The sequence below is a fragment of the Zingiber officinale genome, chromosome 1B (genome assembly GCF_018446385.1).
Source record: "Zingiber officinale cultivar Zhangliang chromosome 1B, Zo_v1.1, whole genome shotgun sequence".
Classification (NCBI taxonomy): Eukaryota; Viridiplantae; Streptophyta; class Magnoliopsida; order Zingiberales; family Zingiberaceae; genus Zingiber; species Zingiber officinale.
This window is the reverse complement of record NC_055986.1, coordinates 170,456,006-170,477,372: the sequence shown is the minus strand read 5'-3', so window position 1 is coordinate 170,477,372 and position 21,367 is coordinate 170,456,006. Positions and strand designations below refer to the sequence as shown.

The 21,367-nt window shown below is 37.3% G+C and overlaps 1 protein-coding gene across 1 annotated transcript; it reads left to right on the top strand.

Moving 5' to 3' along the window:
* The first annotated feature begins 820 nt into the window (after positions 1 to 820).
* On the top strand, positions 821 to 3,188 carry LOC122045147 (probable fatty acyl-CoA reductase 4). The gene is made up of 10 exons (XM_042605247.1): positions 821 to 933; positions 1,060 to 1,163; positions 1,244 to 1,446; positions 1,536 to 1,636; positions 1,765 to 1,972; positions 2,046 to 2,207; positions 2,292 to 2,373; positions 2,442 to 2,699; positions 2,812 to 2,942; positions 3,040 to 3,188. The coding sequence occupies exons 1-10, from the start codon at positions 846 to 848 to the stop codon at positions 3,179 to 3,181; spliced, it is 1,479 nt and encodes a 492-aa protein (XP_042461181.1). The 5' UTR covers positions 821 to 845; the 3' UTR covers positions 3,182 to 3,188.
* Positions 3,189 to 21,367: the final 18,179 nt, after the last annotated feature.

Below are 21,367 nucleotides of genomic sequence, written 5' to 3'. Positions count from 1 at the left end.
CGATTTGAGTATTTTAAAAGTAATTGCCTACAAATCAATTTGGATAATATGAAACTTAAATTGCTACCTGATTTAGTAATTTGCCATTTATTTTTCAATTTACTTAATTCAAAGGGATGCTAGCCACCAGGAGTATTAATCATTTAAACGATAAAATAGTTTTTAAATCGAATATAGGAATGCAAAAAATAATCTCTATTTAATTGTTAAAATGACAATTTTATTAGGCTTAGGTTCTTTTTCCACTAATTGCTTTTAACTTTTTAAAAAATTTACTCCACTGAAATCAATATTTTTTAAAAAAAATAATAAATATCTGAATAAGTTTTTCTTTTCCTGAAACATATTTTAACTCCCCTAGTCCTTCCTTATGCTTTTTACAGTAATTAAATATCTTTTAATTTTTAAAGAATTTTAAAATAGTCAAAAAAAAATCTCAATTTTAAAATTAATGATAACTATTTAATATCATTTAAGTAGCGGTAATAACATGACACTGTTAGTATTTGGCGTGAAAAATACAAAAGATTATAATTTTAATTAATGATCATGGCCCATTTTTAAAACAAAACTGTATTTTAACTTAACATGTGCTCGTGGCCTTCAAGTTCAACCCGCCGTCCCCTCTTTCGTCTCCCAAAATCTTAAGGCACTTCCCTTAGTGAGAGTGTCACCCCCTTTTTGTCCTGAGCTGTCCCTCTTTTCATTAAATTTATTTATTTATTTATTTTTACAAAAGTGAGAGTGCAGCTTTGCTGGGCTATTTATACATGGCACTACGACTACCACCTCCCTTCAACACTTAATAAACCTTCAAAAACAAAAAAAAGTGTGTGAGAACTGAGATGGAGAGCAGCAGGGAGAAAAGCATCGTGGACTTTTTCAAGGCGAAGACCATTCTCGTAACTGGATCGACTGGGTTTCTGGCCAAAAGTATGTATTTTTATATTAATTTCTACTGTAGTTGAAATTAATATATAAAAGAAGGAAAAAACAAGCAAACAGCTAGAGAATTAAATTAACTTTCTCTTTCTTTGTTTTTTTGAACGAATCAATTAGTGTTTGTGGAGAAGTTGCTGAGGGTTCAGGCAGACGTGGAGAGGGTCTTCCTCCTCATCAGAGCTGCCGACGCTGCATCAGCCATGCAACGCCTTGAAGATGAGGTACGTACGTATACGTATACGATTTATCTTAATATACATATCGACGTGAGATATATATCCTCGATCGGTGCAATTTTCAGATTTTAGGCAAGGAATTATTCAAGGCCCTGAAAGAGAAACATGGAGACGGATTCCAGTCATTTGCGAGGAGCAAATTGTGGCCTGTGGCTGGAGACATTGTTCATGAGAATTTAGGAATTCAAGATTCTAATCTTGTAAATGAATTGTTCAAGGAAGTGCAAATTATTGTCAACGTTGCTGCCACCACCAACTTTTACGAGAGGTAATTAATTAATTAATTAATTAATTAATTATATATATTGATAATGGCTATCAATATTAATCAACCAACTTTAATTAATATATATGCAGATATGATGTTTCTTTGAACATAAACGTGCTTGGAGCTAAGCACGTGCTGCAGTTTGCAAAACAATGTGTGAAACTCGAAATGTTTCTTCATGTTTCAACTGGTATATATATAGATATATTTTTACTTATTGTTACGTTTTCTTTTGTGCATATATCTAAAATTAATCATTTAATCTAAACTAATAATTAATACATTATATTATCTATTTATTTCTTCTCCGATCCCCAGCTTACGTATCTGGTACTGAGCGCAGTGGACTCATACCAGAGAAGAGATTGTCAATGGGTGAAACTCTCAGATCAGGATCAAACTCTTGTTATTTGGACATCGAAGCTGAGATAGATTTGGTAGAGAAGAAGAAAGTGGAGCTGCAAGCTGATCATAATCTCACTCCAATAGCCCAAAAACTCGCCATGAAAGAGTTGGGCATGCAAAGGTTAATTTAATTAATAAAACTATATGTATAATATTTCTGAATAACTAATTAACTGACTATAAAACTAATTAAGAGCAAGGTTTTTTGGGTGGCCCAACACTTACGTTTTCACCAAGGCAATGGGTGAGATGGTGCTAGGGCACTCGCGGGGAAACTTGCCTCTGGTCATCGTGAGACCAAGTATCATAACGAGCATCCTCAGAGATCCATTGCCTGGTTGGATAGAAGGCATAAGGTCGTCAAATCAATACAACTCAGTTATTAATCTGCATGAGTCATGTGTGCATTAATTAATTGTTGGCGATCGATCGATGTGCAGGACAACTGACATCTTCATGATGGCTTATGCAGACAGGAAGCTCCAAAGTTTTCCAGGAGACCCTCAGATGACTGTAGATTTGGTACTGATCAGTTTAATTACATATACATGCATTAATTAATTAATTAAATTGATCATGCGTGAATGCAGATACCAGGAGACATGGTGGTGAATGCTATGATGGCTACCACGGTGGCTCACTCAAAGCAGCAGTCTGAGTTCATCTACCATGTTGGCTCCTCCACAAGAAACCCTATTACTTATGATTCTCTACTGCAGTGTTGGTTCGATTATTTCTCCGTATATCCCCGTACAGGGAAGGATGGAACCCCCCTGAAGATCACTAGAAAGATGAATCCGAGCATTAGAACCACCTTCTTAATTATGGTATACAAATTCTTATTACAGGTACTGATTATATATATATATATATATATATATATATATATGCATCTCAAATAGTCTTAATTATGATTAGATTATTCTATATATCCCCGGAGTAATTATATCTGTGTTTTAGGTACTTGGCCTTATTCATTTTATAACTTGTGGGTTTATATTTGGGCGTCTATACGATGATCTAAACCGCAAGTATAAATACTTGAAGCTTCTTATCGATCTTTTTGAGCCATACACTTTCTTCAAAGGCCGGTATGCTTTGTTTTCATCGATCGACAATATATATATTTATATATATATATATATGATTCGTTTACATGCATGCATGATCTTGTTTTGGTGCAATTAGGTTTGATGATGCCAACTTGGAAAAATTAAGGGCGATGATGGGAAAGGAGGAGATGTTTGAGATGGACTCCAAGCACATCGAGTGGAACTCTTATCTCCACGGCATTCATATTCCGGGCATTCTCAAATACGAATGCAAATGACTATACTATTTATAAATCTTAATTATGAAATATATGTTTGTATGTGCATGCATGTACGGTGCATACATGCATTAATTTTATAGCTTTGTAATGCATACTATGATATATTTTAATAAAAATAATAATCCTCGTGGGAGATATCAGAAATGGTGTTTATTTTTTCGGTAATTTATCAAAAAGATGTACATGGTATATTGTATTTATCAAAAGACGTATCACTATTTGATATTTACCAAAAGATATAGGTAAGTGATGTGTAATATCGAATATAACCCTCCTGCTAATCTCCTCTGATCAGTCATCATTTCCCACGCATCCGAACCATATTTTTGAATAACTTTGATTTAAAAAAAATAAATTCGATCATTAGTATAGCTCCTTCTTCGTGACATGCGAGTGCAGCTCCCTCTTGTGAAACCCTAGTTTAGTGACATCGAGTGTTTCTTAAGCGGCATCAAACATTTCAGTTCAATTAAAAATCAGGACTGTTTGCACGCCAATAGTGAAGGATTCTAGGGTTTACATCAATAAGCTAGTATCATAATGACGCAAAGACGTCGATCGGGTGTATCATCATCCTCTCCACATCAATTAGCTGTAAAGGTTATCATTTTACAAACTCTGTGATCTTGAGAAGCTGAAATAGTATGATTTAATTTTTTTTATTTTTATAAAGTATAGGGTTTAGTTGATGTTGGACAGAAACTGCATTGGAATAGTGTCCTCGGTCACTTTAAAAGTTTTTTTCAACCATCCACGAAGAAAGGAACGCATGAAGGGTCTGTTATTTTACATGATCGACACATAGTGCTGATCAAACAGTCACCCTTTCATATTTTTTTGGACATAGAAGATATGCAACACATCCGTTGGATTTTGGTAAATATATTTCAAAATTGGGATATCCAAGTAGTCAAACCTTTAGATTCTCAGGTACAATTTATAATTTTATATTTTAATCACAAAGTAGTTGTATGGTAAAATTTAATCTTTTGCTAAACCTGGGCCTGATACGATGCCGTATCAGGCCCAACGTGTGCTTGATATGGCATCGTATCATGTCCACGGTGTTCCTAATACTTTTGTATGTGTTGGTAGAAGTCTAATAAAAATTTAACTTGGTCAGGTGTTCCAGTTGGCTTCACAAGAGGAGACGTTTCATTGCTACTTGGTATTGCAGACCGTGGAGCTTCAATTCTGATGAATTCAGCTAAAGCATCCAGTGACCTCTTTCTAACTTACTTCTCAAACAAAAAAGAAGCTACTAGATCAAGAATTGAGGAATTGTTTAAATTTTATGGCAATCGCGTTGAAGGCGAAGATGATGTTTTATTATTTTGCAAATTCTATATTTTGTATATATTTGTTTGTCTCTTATTTTCTTCTAGTACATATAAGATCCCGTTAAGTCTTATAGATATAGTAGATGATTTTGAGAATTTTGATAGATTCAACTGGGTTGAAGTAATCCATGAATTTATGACTCCACAATTACCTAAGATTGGGGACATATTTTCATCAACTGAGACAAAATAGTCTAACACCAACCTTCCTTACCTAAAGAGATTTGCTAGTCTTTTGGCAGTAAGTGTATAATTTATGTGAAATTTTTTAATATTTTGCGGACAATTTTAAAATAGTTAACCATTGTGATGGTGAATCAGGCATGGTTTTTGGAGCATGTTCCAATCCAAAAATCATACAAAATCAAAGGAGCAAGAATAAATAAGTGGAGGAATATTCCTTCACATATTAGTAAGGTGAGAGAATTGATTGACAAAGTCTTATCTGAAGAGGTAAATTTTGAATACTTTGACTATAGTTTGGTTAAAAAGTCTTGCTTTAACATGTGGTTTAATATTCTTACAGGTTGTGATTGACCTAATCCCTAACAAAGATGAAAAATCATTGGTTGAGAACCTTGCTGGCGTTGTTGACAGTCCACCTGCAATGGAGGCATCACAAATTGAAGTCACTGAAGTACGAAGACAGATTAATAAGGAGTGTTGTAATTGCATTATTCAAGCAAACAGAATTAAAAAGCTAACAATGGAGAACATGCAATTGAAGGAGAGGGTGAAAGAATTACTTAACATAGTTGAAAATAAAGGCATGGAATCTCAATATAGGGAGCCTGTAGATGATCCTCAAATTGAACCTGTAGGTGTTACAACAAGAAGTAGGAGAGGACGTGACAGAAGTCGCTATGATTACAAGGACACTCCAATTGATAGTCCATTGTGGCTCAAAACTTTACCTAAGAGGCAACGTAGAATATACAAATAAGTGAGCCTGCGGAGAAAGTTACAAGTCTAGGAGAAGAAAGAAAAGTTGTCAAAGAATATGTTGTTGTGGGCAAGGGGAAATGAAAAATTGATTTGGATGAAATGGAAGAAGAAATTAATATTGTATAATTGATAGAAGACAAATCTGATGAAGAGTCAGAGAAGGATGTAGATATGTTTGCCAAATATGACAAAATGAGGAAACAAGCAATTGTTGTAAGACGATATCTGTAAATTTCATTGTAATTTGTTAGATTTAATGGATTATCTAATTGCCTTTTTTGTTTGTGTGCATAGTATGTGAAGAATCAATTTAAGTCTTCCAAGAAAAAAAATAAGACGAAGAGATGGCGTACTTGTTAAAAGCCTTGAAGGAAATAAAGTATGTAAATTACATAGTTGATTAGTCAAGACTATTATATGCTTCTCTAATTACATAGTTGAGCTAAGGTTATCAAAATTAAATTTGTAAAAATAATCTCTGATTTGTTTACTTTGTAGGTTTACAAATGATATAATTTGGGAGGAATCACCCTTTTGTTTAAATTTGTATTCCCTTTTATCTGGTGTGAATGGAGAGATGTTGACAAGAGGGGATGTAATCGACACGTATTGTAAAATTCTATTTAGGGGGGCATTCCCATCTAGAAGCACATACACCAAGTCAATATATTGTTCAACATTCTTCACAGTAAGGAATTGATTTGAATATAGTAAAATTTAGAATTCTTTTTATTATTTGGTTATGTATGTATGACTTTGCATATTTGTAGTCATTAATGAAATCGTCAAGTAAGTTTGCCTTTCAACACCTGATAAAGACGGATAGAGGAGATGAAGAGGTAAGGTATATATTTATACCTTTGTGCAGTGATAATGCACACTTCCACTTGCTGCTGGTGGACACCAAATCAATGACGTTCAATCAGTACAATTCTCTAGCAAGTGGAAGTAAATACAAATATGAATTTGAAGCAGCGGTGAGCATCTAATAATAATGTGTATGGTTGTATTTTAATATAAATGCTAGTTGATGGAAAATGAAAATTTCCTCTTCAATCTTTAGGTATCAGATTTTAAATTATATAGTCGTGAGCACGTTGCTGCTATTCATCCAAACTTGGAAAGGCATTATCCGTTCAATAAATGGGTCTCTCGCACAATCACACAATAGAATGTCCACAACAACAAGCAAGGTAAATCGAGCACAGAGTGTGAATATAAATTATTAATAAGAAAATATTGACCATAAAAATGTTGTTGTTTACAGCGTTGACTGTGACTTCTTTGTGATGCAATACATTCGATGTCTCCTATATGATATGAAGATGGACTTCAAATAAGGAGACATGAAAAAGATTAGAATTGATGTAATGGGATCAATTTTGAGGGATAAGTATTTTAAAACATTGGATTAAATATCCAGTCTTGTAAGGCAAAAACTTGTATAGAATGTAAATGAACTTATTACGTAGTCTGGGTAGTTTAATATCTTTGTATGTAATCTTTGTTGTATAATACAGTGGTATGTAGTATATGAGAAGATTATAAACTGTCACTGGAATATTAATAATATTGCATAGTGATTAGTCAAATATAAGTCACAATATACAAAATGTGATGCTGGTGCTTATCAGTGGAAAGAGACATAATGTATATAAGTTATACTGCACACCATTTCTATCTTCTCAAAACTAAATACATGACAACGGTTGTGATTGTTTAAAATATCAAATAGGCTTGGACCAATGTCACTAGGTTCCGTGCCAACTCACACGGAGCAATACCTTCTTAAAAATGGGTATAAATACGTTTTAACACCAGATATACCTTCTCCCCAGTCAGACCTTCACAGGGAACATGATTTCAGGTAAATCTAAGTAGGGGAGGGCCATCAGTGGGTTTTGGTCAAAACCCACTGATGGACCTAGACACCTCTGATTCGACCCATTTCAGTTTGAGTGGTAATCTGGAGTTGCAAGGACTCCAAATCTGCTGGCAAATCCTTATTTAAAGCTTTATAGGTGTTGGAAAAAAAAATAAAATATAATCAACCTCCGTTGGGCCTGATATGCTTCAATATCAGGCCTAACGTGGGCCTGATATGAGTGCATATCAGGCCCAACGTGGGCCTGATATCGTATCGTTTCATAAAGGTTGATTCTATCTCCCCCCTAATATAAACTCCAAATATTCTAACAGTGTCCTGATAAAAAAAAATAAATAACATCAATTTTAAAAGTCCCCTTCCATAGGGTTGAAAAGAAATGTTATGCATTGTTCCGTGCTAACTGGCACGAAGTTATACCTTCTTAGACAGAGGGTATAAATACTTTGTGACGCCAGATATACCTTCTCCCCATTCAGACCTTCACAGGGAACGTGATTTCAGGTAAATACAAGTAGGGGAGGGCCATTAGTGGGTTTTGGTCAAAACCCACTGATGGACCTAGACACTTCTGATTCGATTCATTTCAGTTCGAGTGGTAATCTGGAGTTACAAGGACTCCAAATCTGCTGGCAAATCCTTATTTAAAGCTCTATAGGTGCTGGGAAAAAAGATATAATCAGCCTCCGTTGGGCCTGGTATCGTATCGTTTCATAAAGGTTGATTCTATCTCCCCCTAATATAAACTCCAAACATTCTAACAGTGTCCTGATAAAAAAAAAAATAAATAACATCAATTTTAAAAGTCCCCTTCTATAGGGTTGAAAAGAAATGTTATGCACTGTTCCCCGTGCCAACTGGCACGGAACTATACCTTCTTAGACAGGGGGTATAAATACTTTTTGACACCAGATATACCTTCTCCCCAGTTAGACTTTCACAGGGAACGTGATTTCAGGTAAATCCAAGTAGGGGAGGGCCATCAGTGGGTTTTGGTCAAAAACTGTAACGACCCACCTCCTACTAACTAGACTGTAAGGCCGATCATTACATTAGGCTAACTAATTCATGTGCGGAAAGCTGGTCTGATGAAAATTTTGCTGAACTAATGAATATGCTCCGGTTAATCGCTATACTATCTGAACTTAATGTTTAAACTACCCCTTGAATTGCTGTGGCTATGCTAGAAGGGGTGTTCTAGGTCTTTGCTGTCATCTGGGGCTGAACTAAAGTGTTTTTAGCTAGTACTAGTCCTCTGATCGATCCACGGATCGATCCAGCGTGCTACTATGCACGGAGACCAATTTGGATCGATCGGCTGATCGATCCAGGTTGGGCAATCGATCCAGTGATCGATTCCAATGCTCTCTGTTCGCGGGAGCGATTTTCCCCGATCGATCCCGGAATTCTCTGTTTGCGACAGAATGCGTCTGGATCGATCGGCTGATCAATCCAGAAGCTTACTGTTTACGGGACCAGACTCCCAATCGATCCACTGATCGGTTGAGGGGCCCCAATCGATCCACTGATCGATTGGGGTTTCTGATTTCGCATATGTGTTCTGATTTCAGCACTGTTTCATGCCTAAATCATATATACAAGTTCTAAAATGGCTGAGAAACATTCTAACAACAAATATTTAGCATTCTAAGCATAGCCTACTGCATAGTTCACTAGTTCATGACACTTAAACAGACTAAAGTGCGGAATAAATAAAACGCTACAGAGTTCTAATGCTTAAACAAAACTTGCTGGATCCCTAAGATCTTTATTCCAAGTTCCTGCCCACACACATCTTTGTAGCATTGACCTTCAGCCTCCGCTAGTCCATCTTTCCCTTACCTTTATCTGCAATATAAGGAAAAGAAAGTATCTGTAAGCTTGAGAGCTTAGTAAGAAATCATCTACCTCACAAAAACATGCATACGATGAAATCATGCTTTTAAAACATGCTATTTGAAATATATACTGGACATGTAAAAGCATAGCAGGGCATACAAACAAACTAGTCATGACAAAAAGTGCTAACATAAGCTATCATATTGTATCAATAGAAAACTAAACTGATACAAAAACTGAGTTAAGCTAATTCTAAACTAATGCTAAAGCTGTACTGATTCCACATAACTATTTGTGAAGTTTTAAAAAACTATATTCATAGATAGATGAAAATACATAATCATGCTGCTGATGGGCCCGATAACTGTACGTGCTATGCGCGCATCCCTAACTAAACCCGGGGTTGCAAATTCCGAATCTAGTAGGGTTTACTAGGTTATCTAAACCTAGGGACGACTGTGGAGTCCAACCCAATGGATATCTGATCCAGTACAGTGCCACTGCTAAAATAAAATACTGGTTATAGTTGAATTCTTCTTATCTTGCTATTTCTAGGTTATCTGAACCTAGAGCTAGGTTATCTGAACCTAGAGGCGACTGTGGGAGCCCACCCATTGGACCGTAGTCCCATATAAGCTGTAGTAAAATTGCATATACTAGATAAATGCTTCTATCGCATTTAGCTAAACTATTAAAATGCCTAAGTCGCATTTTAATTGTATTGTTCATACTATCGAGCACTTGGCGTGCGCTGTTGCACACCCTATGTGCCACAAATCCATATACTACTAAACTAAAGCATGCAATCACACGAGAACTACTTATACTGTAGGTGAGGGGTTTCTTACCTCCTGCTCTAGTTTTCTTACGAATCTAGTCGCTAGTTTTCCGGTGGAGACGATCTTCTCGACGATTCTCTTGCTCTACGCGTTCTTCTCGTGGAGAGAAGCGTCCTCGTGTTTGAGTCATTGCCGGAAGGTGCTCTTGAAGGCCTTGGAATGGAACCCTAGCCCTTGGGGCTTGGTGCGCCGAGAGGAGAAGAGTAGGGAGAGGGGCGGCGTGTAAGGGTTTTGAGGGAGAGGAGAGTTACGTTAAAAATAACTCTTCACTTAATTTTTCCCTATTTATATTAAGTGGGTAATTCAGCCCAACTCAAATATAAATATAATTGTTCCCCTTTCCTTTCAGCATGGCCCTGCTGGGTTCACCTGATTACTAAAGCTATCTATAAGACATAGGGCCTCATAGGTCTCGGGTTCAATTCCTGCGTAGACTATTTTCTCTTCTATTTGTTTTTGCTACTTCCGCTACTCTAAAAATTCCATAAAAATATTCTAAAATTCTCAAAAATTCATAGAATATTTCTAAAATAATTTTGAGAATTTTCAGGCGTTACAATCCCCCATACCTTATAAAACGTTCGTCCTCGAACTTAGAATAATTCTGGGTACTTCTGTCTCATACTAGCTTCTGTCTCCCATGTTGCCTCTTCTGTGGTGTGATTTTGCCAAATAACTTTTACTAATGGTACCTCCTTGTTCCACAATTTCTTAACTGCTCGGTCTATTATCTGAATAGGCCGACTATCATAGCTGAGGTCTTCACGGAATGGTACCGACTGGGGCTCAATCACCTGGGTGGCATCTGGGATATGCTTCTTCAGCATAGAGACATGAAATACATTATGGATGACTGACAACTCCTGTGGTAGCTCTAGCTCATACGCTACCTTGCCAACTCTTCTAGTGATAAGGTATGGTCCCACATATCTGGGACTTAGTTTGCCCTTTTTCCCAAAACGCATTACTTCCTTCATGGGAGCCACTCTGAGAAATACTGAATCCCCAACTGAAAACTCTAAGGGTTTGTGCCGTGTATCAGCATAGCTTTTCTGGCGGCTCTGAGCTGTCTCTATCCTCTGGCGGATCTGCTGTATAGCTGCTGTAGTATCTGCTACTAGATCTGTCTGAAGTTCTAGTTCTTTCTGTTCACTACTTTCATACCAGCAGATTGGAGATCTACACCTCCGCCCATAGAGAGCCTCGTAAGGTGTCATGCCGATGGTGGCCTGATAGCTGTTGTTGTATGCAAATTCTGCTAAACTCAGATATTTGCACCAACTTCCCTTAAAGTATAGGGCACATGCTCGGAGCATATCTTCGAGTACCTGATTTACTCGCTCCGTCTGACCATCTGTCTGGGGATGGAAAGCTGTGCTGAATTTCAACTTAGTGCCCAATGCTGACTGTACACACTCCCAGAAGTGTGATGTGAATCGACTGTCTCTGTCTGAAATAATGGTCTGTGGGACTCCACGTAGTCTGACGATCCCCTTGAGATACAACTGAGCTAGCTGTTCCATGGAGTAGGATATCCTGATAGCTAAGAAGTGGGATGATTTAGTCAACCTGTCGACTATTACCCAGATGGCATCGAAACCATTCGTGGTTCTGGGTAAGCCCACTATGAAATCCATAGAGATGTCTTCCCACTTTCATTCTGGAATTTGAATAGGCTGCAGAACTTCTCCTGGTCTCTGATGTTCTGCCTTGACCCTCTGACAGGTCAGACAGGTGCTAACATATCTAGCGATGTCTCTTTTCATCCCAGGCCACCAAAAATGTTTCTTTAGATCTTGGTACATCTTGGTGGAACCTGGATGCATCGCATAAGGGGTCCTGTGAGCCTCGTCTAAAATCTTCCTCTTCATTTCCTCTTGATCTGGAACACAGAGTCTGTCACCGAAGTATAATACCCCACTATCGGACACTCTGAATTCTCTACTTTCTGATTCTGCTAACCCTTGCTTGATTTTCTGAATTTCAGGATCCTACTCCTAAGCTGTCTGGATGTCACCAAGCAGAGTAGATGCTAATGTCATAGTAGAGAGCTGTCCCACTATAAGTTCGAGATCAAAATCTGTGATCTCTTTCTGTAGGGGTGGTGACATGGCTGTTAGGGATAATAAGGTAGCACTGGACTTTCTGCTAAGTGCGTCTGCCACCTTATTGGTCTTTCCTGGGTGGTAGAGGATGTCTATGTCATAATCTTTGACCAGCTCAAGCCATCTACGCTGTCGCATATTCAGATCCTTCTGAGTAAAGAAGTACTTCAGACTCTGATGATCTGTATACACTCTGCACTGAGCTCTATACAAGTAATGTCTCCAAATTTTGAGAGCGAACACTACTGCTGCAAGCTCAAGGTCATGAGTAGGGTAATTCTTCTCATATTCCTTGAGTTGTCTGGAGGCATAGGCGATCACCTTACCTTCTTGCATCAGTACTGCTCCTAGTCCCAATTTAGAGGCATCACTGTAAATGTCAAAGCTATATGTGTTTTCTGGTAGAGTCAGAATAGGTGCACTGGTCAACCTCCTTTTTAACTCACTGAAGCTGTTCTCACAGTCCTCTGTCCACTGAAATGTTCTGTTCTTTCTGGTAAGAGCTGTCAGTGGGGAGGCTATTCTGGAGAAGTCCTCTACAAATTTTCTGTAATAGTCTGCTAGTCCCAAGAAGCTTCTGATTTCACTGGCATTCTTAGGTCTTTTCCAGTTACTCACAGCTTCTATTTTACTGGGGTCCACCATGATACCATCCTTTGAGATGATGTGACCCAGGAAGGACACCTGATCTAACCAAAATTCACATTTCGTGAACTTGGCGTACAGCTGGTTCTGCTGAAGGGTCTGCAATACTATTCTCAGGTGCTCTGCGTGTTCTTCCTGAGTTCCTGAATAGATAAGAATGTCATCGATAAACACAATAACAAATCCATCTAGGTAGTCCCTGAATACTCTGTTCATGAGGTCCATGAAAGTAGCTGGAGCATTTGTCACGCCAAAGGGCATGACTACGAACTCGTAGTGTCCGTATCTAGTTCTGAATGCTGTCTTGGGTATATCCCCTTCTTTAACTTTCACCTGATGATAACCTGATCTGAGGTCTATCTTAGAGAACACACTCATAATAAGAAGGAGCCCAAAAATGTAATTTGGGATTGGTGCGGTAGTTCAATGATAGTTCTCTAGTGGAATGAATTATCATTGATAAAATTAAGTTGTGTGTTCGGGGCGAACACGGGATGCTTAATTTTATCGGGAGACCAAAACCAATTCCTCCTCTCGGTCCCTATCGTAGCCTCTTATTTGTAGAGTTCTATACCCACCTATACCCACTTTCTATACCCACCAATTGTTGGTTGCTACTCGGAAAACCTATAGGTTCCACTGTACAAAAATTTTGTACAAAGGTCTGAACCTTTTCCTAGCTACCATGTGTTCTTTTAAATTAAATTTTGGATCGCCTGCGGAACTTAACACGTTTGATCCAAAACTTAATCTATTTGTTCTTTTAGGTTTTGACTTGGATCTCCTGCGGAACTTAACACGTTCGACCCAAGTCTCCTTAAGTTATTAATTCCATTAAATATTAATTTCCATAAAAGGTTCCCAGTACTGACGTGGCGAGGCACATGGCCTTCTTGGATATGGGAGCAACCACCACCGACTAGACAAAACCTTTAATAGAAAGCTAATATTTAATTTCCTAAAATAACTTTAGGTTAACCAAAGAGAACAATCAAATCACAAGGAAAAGAAAGAAACAAAAGAACACAACTTCGAAAAAAACATATTCGAAATTCTAGAACGTAAGCCTCTTGTATTTGGTATTATTTCCATAAATAACTAGCATGATGCGGAAATAAAATTTACTAGTTATACCTTGTAGAAAAACCTCTTGATCTTCTACCGTATTCCTCTTCTAACCTCGGACGTTGTGTGGGCAACAATCTTCCGAGACGAGAAACCACCAATCACCTTCTTCTCCTCCTAGCTAGGTTCGGCCAACAAAGAGGAAGCTTCACCAAGGAAGAAAAACAAAATACTAACCAAGCTCCAAGAGATGCTAGCTTTCTCTCCTTCTTCTTCTTCTTCTCCGAGTAGTATCCGGCCACCACAAGAGCTCCAATAGAAGGGTAGGGTTCGGCCACCACAAGAGGAAGAGAGGGAGAGGTTGGTCGGCCACACTAAGGAACAAAAGGAGAGGAATAATAGATGTTGTGTCTTGTGAAGGCACCCTCACCCCTTCTTTTATATTCCTTGGCCTAGGTAAATTAGGAAATTTAATTACAATAAATTTTCCTTAATTTCCTTGACATGATTTAATTGAGAGAAATAAAATAAAATTTCCCCAATTAATTTCAAGTGGCCGGCCACATTATTGGAAAACAAAAGAGGACAAGTTTTAATCAACAATTAAAACTTCCTAATTTGTTTCCGGAAATTTTAAAAAATAAAATTTCTCTTTAAAATCTCTTCATGGTTGATAAAAGGAAATTTCTATAATTTTAATTTTATCAACATGTGAATAATTTTTAAAGAAAAAATAAAACATCTCTCCAATCTACAAATAAGGAAAGAGATCTAATCTCTTTCTTTAATCTTTTGTAGATCTTTTACACAAGAGATATTTTAATTTTAATTCTCTTTAAAATATATCTTCCACATAATAATAAAAATTAAAATTAAATTTCTTTTTTAATTTATTTTGGCCGGCCCTACTAGCTTGGGTTCAAGCTAGGGCCGGCCACCCAATCTCATACCTAGGTCGGCCCTAGCTTGATCCCAAGCTAGCTTGGCCGGCCCCTATTGGGTGGGTATAGAAGGTGGGTATAGAACTCTATAAATAAGAGGCTACGATAGGGACCGAGAGGAGGAATTAGTTTTGGTCTCCCGATAAAATTAAGCATCCCGTGTTCGCCCCGAACACACAACTTAATTTTATCAATGATAATTCATTCCACTAGAGAATTATCATTGAACTACCGCACCAATCCCAAATTACATTTTTGGGCTCCTTCTTATTATGAGTGTGTTAGTCTCCCTGTGTTTAAGATATCGAATGTCCACTAATTAAGTGAGTTACTGACAACTCATTTAATTAATATCTAAGTCCAAGAGTAGTACCACTCAACCTTATTATCATGTCGGACTAAGTCCACCTGCAGGGTTTAACATGACAATCTTTATGAGCTCTGTAACGCCCACCCTTCTTACCCAACCAAAGGCGGCGCTACGTTCTTACACTACTTACGTACATGCTTTAGTTATAACAGCGGAAGAGTAAAAAATTTTAAACTATTCATTTTATTTAAATAAGCATGATATCACAGATTAAATATGTATATATTGATTCTATAACTAATCATATTAATCTATCCGAATCGTTCTTTGCCGAGCCACCACCACACACATCATTATCCGCTCCTCCTGTTGCTCCTCTAGTTCATCTAGTTCTTTTATCTGCGGTACAAGGAAAGTAAGCTGTGAGCACTCATGGCTCAGTAAGTTCCTTTCCTACTCACTAAACCGAAAATCATCGTATATTAACATCATGCGTAATATCATAAGCATACAACGTACAAAGGTATCGTATTCATATCATCATGGCATCATATCAAATCATTAGCTAATTCAAGCACATATGCAGGCAATGCATCATGAATTTGAAAACTTATACTTGTAAGTACTTAAAATTAATATCATCATCATTGGGGATCCCGGTTTGTACCACATACATCATACGTAGGTCCAAGGTAGCAAGTCTTGAACCCTACCATACATACATACTAGGCCCGAGTCTTACTCCATCGACCTAGGGCATCAGAAGCCCATTACTGACGAGGCCCGAGTCTTATTCATTTACGGAGCCCACCCTTGGTACAAACCATACAAAGTAATTTATCATGCATAACTATCATATCATATCCCTAACAATCTTTCATGCATTTCATTTTTCATTCTTCTCATTATGTATAGCATTTCATACGCTATCACATATCATGGCATTCACATAATTTCATTCTTCTCATTATGTATAGCATTTCATATGCTATCACATATCATGGCATTTACATATATTTCATTCTTCTCATTATGTATAGCATTTCATATGCTATCACATATCATGGCATTTACATAAATTTCATTCTTCTTATTATGTATAGCATTTCATATGCTATCACATATCATGGCATTTACATAAATTTCATTGCATAACATTTCCTAGGTTTCTTTCTTTCCCTTTTTTTTTTTTCTTTTATTTCTTTCACATGGCCGAAACCTACCATTCTTTAGCTAGGTTCTTAAGTAGTCTAAAGCATGAAAACCTAAGTGAGTTTCATGGTAAAATTTACTAAGAAATAAACATATAAATTTAGTTCATGAACAACTTGGCCGAAACATACAAATCTTTTAACATCTTTGTATCCTACCTCATGAGCATGTTTATTTAAATTTAAGGGTATTCCTAACCCTAAACCCCTTCTTGGCCGAAACATATGGGTGGGTTTCCTTTTAGTTCAAACATCTTCTAAGCAAGAAAACTAATTACATGGTCCCTAACATTTCATAGGAAGAACCTTGTACTAGTTGAGTAAAACAATGAATTTCTCTAGCCTCTTAAAAATATTTTTGGCCGAAATTCTAGGGTTAAGTGCTCCTCTTATCAAGCATCATATAGGTATAAAAACATGAAGAAGAATCCTTTCCTATGGCATAGAAAATCTATCATTTAGTGAAGACTAGTTAAACATCACCAGATTTCGAAAGCTCTTCTTAACCGAATTTTCTCATACTTGTTTCTAGGTTTTAAAATCCTCATAAAATCATAAAAACATGTAAAAAGCCTTGTACCACAGGTGAGGAAGCTTACCTTCTTCGCTTAAGTTTCCTAGAATTGAGAACTTGCTTGGACCTTTCTTCTTGCTTGCTAGGTTCGGCACCAATGGAGGGAAAGGAGTGGCTAGGTCTTTTGGTGGAGAGGGGAGGAAGAAGAAGCTTCTTCCTCTTGTGTTGCTCGGCAACAACAAGGAAGAAAGAAGAGGGAGGGAGTGAGGAGGAAGAGGAGCTTCCTTCCTCTTGTGTTGCTTGGCAACAAGAAGAAGAGGAGAGGGAGAGGGGTCTCGGCACAAGAGGGAGGAGGAGAGGGAGAGGAGTGGAGGATGAATTTGAAGTCACCCCTCCATGCCTATTTATACTAAAATGAGGGGAGGAAATTTGACTTGATTCATCCTCCCCATTTATTCCTCTTCTTTATGATAGGAATATTCTAGAGATATGCCTTGTGAGTTCTCTCTTAATCTCTCTCTTTTCTCTCCTTTAATAAAATTTTCTATCTCTCCTCTTACAATATCCTCTCTTATCCCAATTGGTTAATACATGCATGCATCCACAAGAGAACCAAGGTTCAAAACTTGGTTATGTATATTTTTATTTCTTTTTACTTCCTTTTTCTTTTAAGTAAAAAGAATCCTTTCTTATTCTTAACTACTTAATCCTTTCTCTCCTTATCAATAATTCTCCTATCCCCTTTGGTATCTTATACATGTTCCTTACAAGAGGTCCAGGGTTCAATCTCTCTTCTAACATTTTTATTTTCTTTTGTACATAATAATTCGTATATTTCCCTATTATGCATTATGCATAAATATTTCATACATGTATTCATATTTCTTCCTTTTGTCTACATTAATTCCATACATTATAAATCATGCATAGATGATTTATATTCTCAACTTTATTTTCTTTCATAATCATCTAAATCCTTCCCATCGTAACATTCAACGTAGACTATCTACACTTTCTTTTTATTACATTAGTACTCTCATTGCCCTTACTTTATCTAGGCTTTCTAGGGGTGTTACAAGCTCCTCTTGAGGACATTATCAACCTAGTATCTCTAGGACACAGTTTCCTTCTATAATCAACAACACACACTATAAGTGATACCATTTCCCAACTTATCGGGTTTATTGATTCAACGAACTAAATCTCACCCATTGATAAATTAAAGAAATAAATATCAAATATATGTGCTTGTTATTACATTAGGATTAAGAGCACACACTTCCATAATAACCGAGGTCTTTGTTTCTTTATAAAGTCAGTATAAAAGAAACGACCTCAATTGGTCCTACTCAATACACTCTGAGTGTACTAGTGTAATTATATAGTCAAGATAAACTAATACCTAATTACACTACGACCTTCCAATGGTTTGTTCCTTTCCATCATGGTCGTGAGCTACTGTTTATAATTTATAAGGTACTGATAACATGATCTTCTGTGTGTGACACCACACACCATGTCATCTACAATATAAATTAATTGAACAACTACATTTATCATAAATGTAGACATTTGACCAATGTGATTCTTATTTCTAGATAAATGTTTATACCAAAAGCTAGGCTTTTAGTATACACTCCAACAATCTCCCACTTATACTAAAAGACTAAGCTGCTATATCTGCTACCATACATCTGATTCCTAATCCTTCAATATGCCCATCAAAAGCTCTTGCCTTAAGGACCTCAGTGGAAGGATCAATAGGTCATCACCTGATGCAATCTAGGCAGCAACAACTTCTCCTCGTTTATACGATTTCTCGTATTGGGTGGTACTTGCGCTCTATTGTGTTTACTTGCCTTATAGACTTATGGTTTCTTCGAGTTTGCTACTGCACCAACATTATTACAATAAATTGTAATAATCTTTGGACAAACCAGAAATCATATCTAAGTCTATCTTGAGGTTATTGAGTCATACAGCTTTTAATGGCTACCTCAGAGGCTTGCCATATACTAAGCTTCTATGGTGGAGTCCAGAAAAACACCTATGCTTATCACTCTTTCATAGTTATGACTTTACCTCCTAAAGTAAACACAAAACCCCGAGGTTGACTTATTATTGTCCCTATCTGATTGGAGGTCAAAATCCATACAACCCATAGGAACCAAATTAACTGCCTTGTAAGCTAGCATATAATCTTTAGTGCCTCTAAGGTACTTTAATATATGTTTTACTGCAGTCCAATGTCCTTGTCTAGGGTTACTTTGATATCTGCTAACTATGCTCTTGGCAAAACAGATTTCTGATCTCGTGCATAGCATACATTAGGTTGTCTAACTGCCGAAGCATAAAGAACTCAATCTCCTTTAATGTCATCGGAGACATCTCTTTAGATAAAGACACTCCATGCTTAAAAGGTAAGAAACCTTTTGAGGAGTTTTGCATGCTTAAAACGAGCAAGGATTTTTCCGATGTATCAAGCTTGGAATAAATATATTTTTTCTTGTGATCCCTTATTTCTTTGATCTTAAAAATATATACATTCTCCCAAGTCCTTTATATCGAATTATTTGGACAACCATACCCCTACTTCTGACAACATTTTGATATTGTTTCCAACTACCAAAAATGTTATCTACGTATAGTACAAGAAATACCACCACGTTTCCATCACATCCTTTGTATACACAAAACTTTATCCGTTTACTCAATAAATCCATAGGTGTGGATTACTTTGATAAACTGGATGTTCCAAGACCTTGAAGCTTTGTATCAGTCCATAGACTGATTGATCTTGCACACAAGATGCTCTTAGCACTTTGCAATGAACCCTTCTGGTTGCTTTATATGGATGCTTTCTTCAAGACTTCCATTAAGGAATGCTGTCTTGACATCCACTTGCCAAATAGATAAAAGAATCCGGATAGACTTAAGCATGGCTACCAGTGAAAAAAGTTTCCTTTTTCATCAAGCCTTGCTTTGAAGGTTTCTACCTTCCTGTCTATCCCTCTTTTTCTATTATAGACCTTTTACACCCAAAGGCTTTTACACCACTTGGTGGTTCTACAAGCTTCCAGATTTTATTAGAATGCATATATTCTAATTCTATTATTCATTACTCTTTGTCAAGATGCTTCATATTTATCTTGGAGTGCTTCGTCATATGTCCGGAGATCAGGTTCATGTCCTTCAGGGATCGAGTTCAAAAACTCTCCCAAAACATTAATCTTTTAAGGTTGCTTTAACAACCCTCCCACTACGACAAGGCATCTTCTGCAATTGTGTATCATTTGTGATACGTGTTGCAGTTTTCTTGTGGTATCTCATCTTGTACAGTTGGTACTAGATTAGACATGTCTTTTATTACAAATTTACTTATGAGCACGTGGTTCATTATATAGTCCTTTTCTAAAAATCAGTCATTGATGTTATCAATGACCTTCTGATTTTTAAGACTATAAACCTACTTTTGTTTATCTAGGATAACTTACAAACAAGTGAACTCCTATCCAACTTATCTCTCTTTAACATATATGCTGGATTACCTGAATCCGAATATGCTTCAAAATAGGCTTACGCCTATTCAGCAATTCTATATGAGTAGAGAGTTATGACTTGGAAGGCACTGTGTTCACTTTCATTTTCAGAGTTTATCCTTAAAACAAATTTGGTAATTTTCTGAATAACTCATCATCTATCTAATTATTCCATAAGAGTTCTTTACCTTCTTTCTACCAGATACAGTTAGTTGGGATTGATCAACTTCTGATAAGTGACTCCTAAAATCTCTCAAGAGGTACTTGCCACTACGATCTTCCATAGTGACTTTTTACTTTATTTCTCCACATCAACCTTGTACTCTTTGAACTAATCAAAGTACTTAGTCTTGCGGTACATTAAGTAAATTTATTTGTATCTTGAATAGTTGTCTATAAATTAGACAAAATATTCAATACTGTTGGTGCGGTTAGCACTAACGGTCTAACTCAGGTTTTGATGAATGACAAATCAGGTTAAGTTAGGTTTGTTGTTGTCTGACACTTTTATCAAGTGTGCAGGAAAAGTCCAGCTAGGTCGACGGGCTGACCGGATAGCTGGCGAGAAGTCCAAGCGGGTCGACGGGCTGACCGGACGCTTGGCGAGAAGTCCAGCTAGGTCGACGGGCTGACCGGATAGCTGGCGAGAAGTCCAAGCGAGTCGACAGGCTGACCGGACGCTTGGCGAGAAGTCCAGACGGGTCGACGGGCTGACCGGACGTCTAGCAGGTAAGTGAGGTAAGTCACTGGAGGGGAGTGACTGCAAGGACGCGTTCCCGGGTAGGGAACATTAGGCGTCGATCCGGCTTAGATCCATTTCGGATATCTAAGTCGAGATCGTGACTAGATTCCGGTCTCGGAAAGACGGAATCTAAGTCATACTTTGCTCATCTATAAAACTGTGCTAACACTCTTTGCTGCAGGGTACATTTGCCTCGGACTAACCTTTTCTTGCAGGAGAAGGACTTTCTGGAGAAGAGGGGTCCGGGCGCTGGCGCCGGAAGG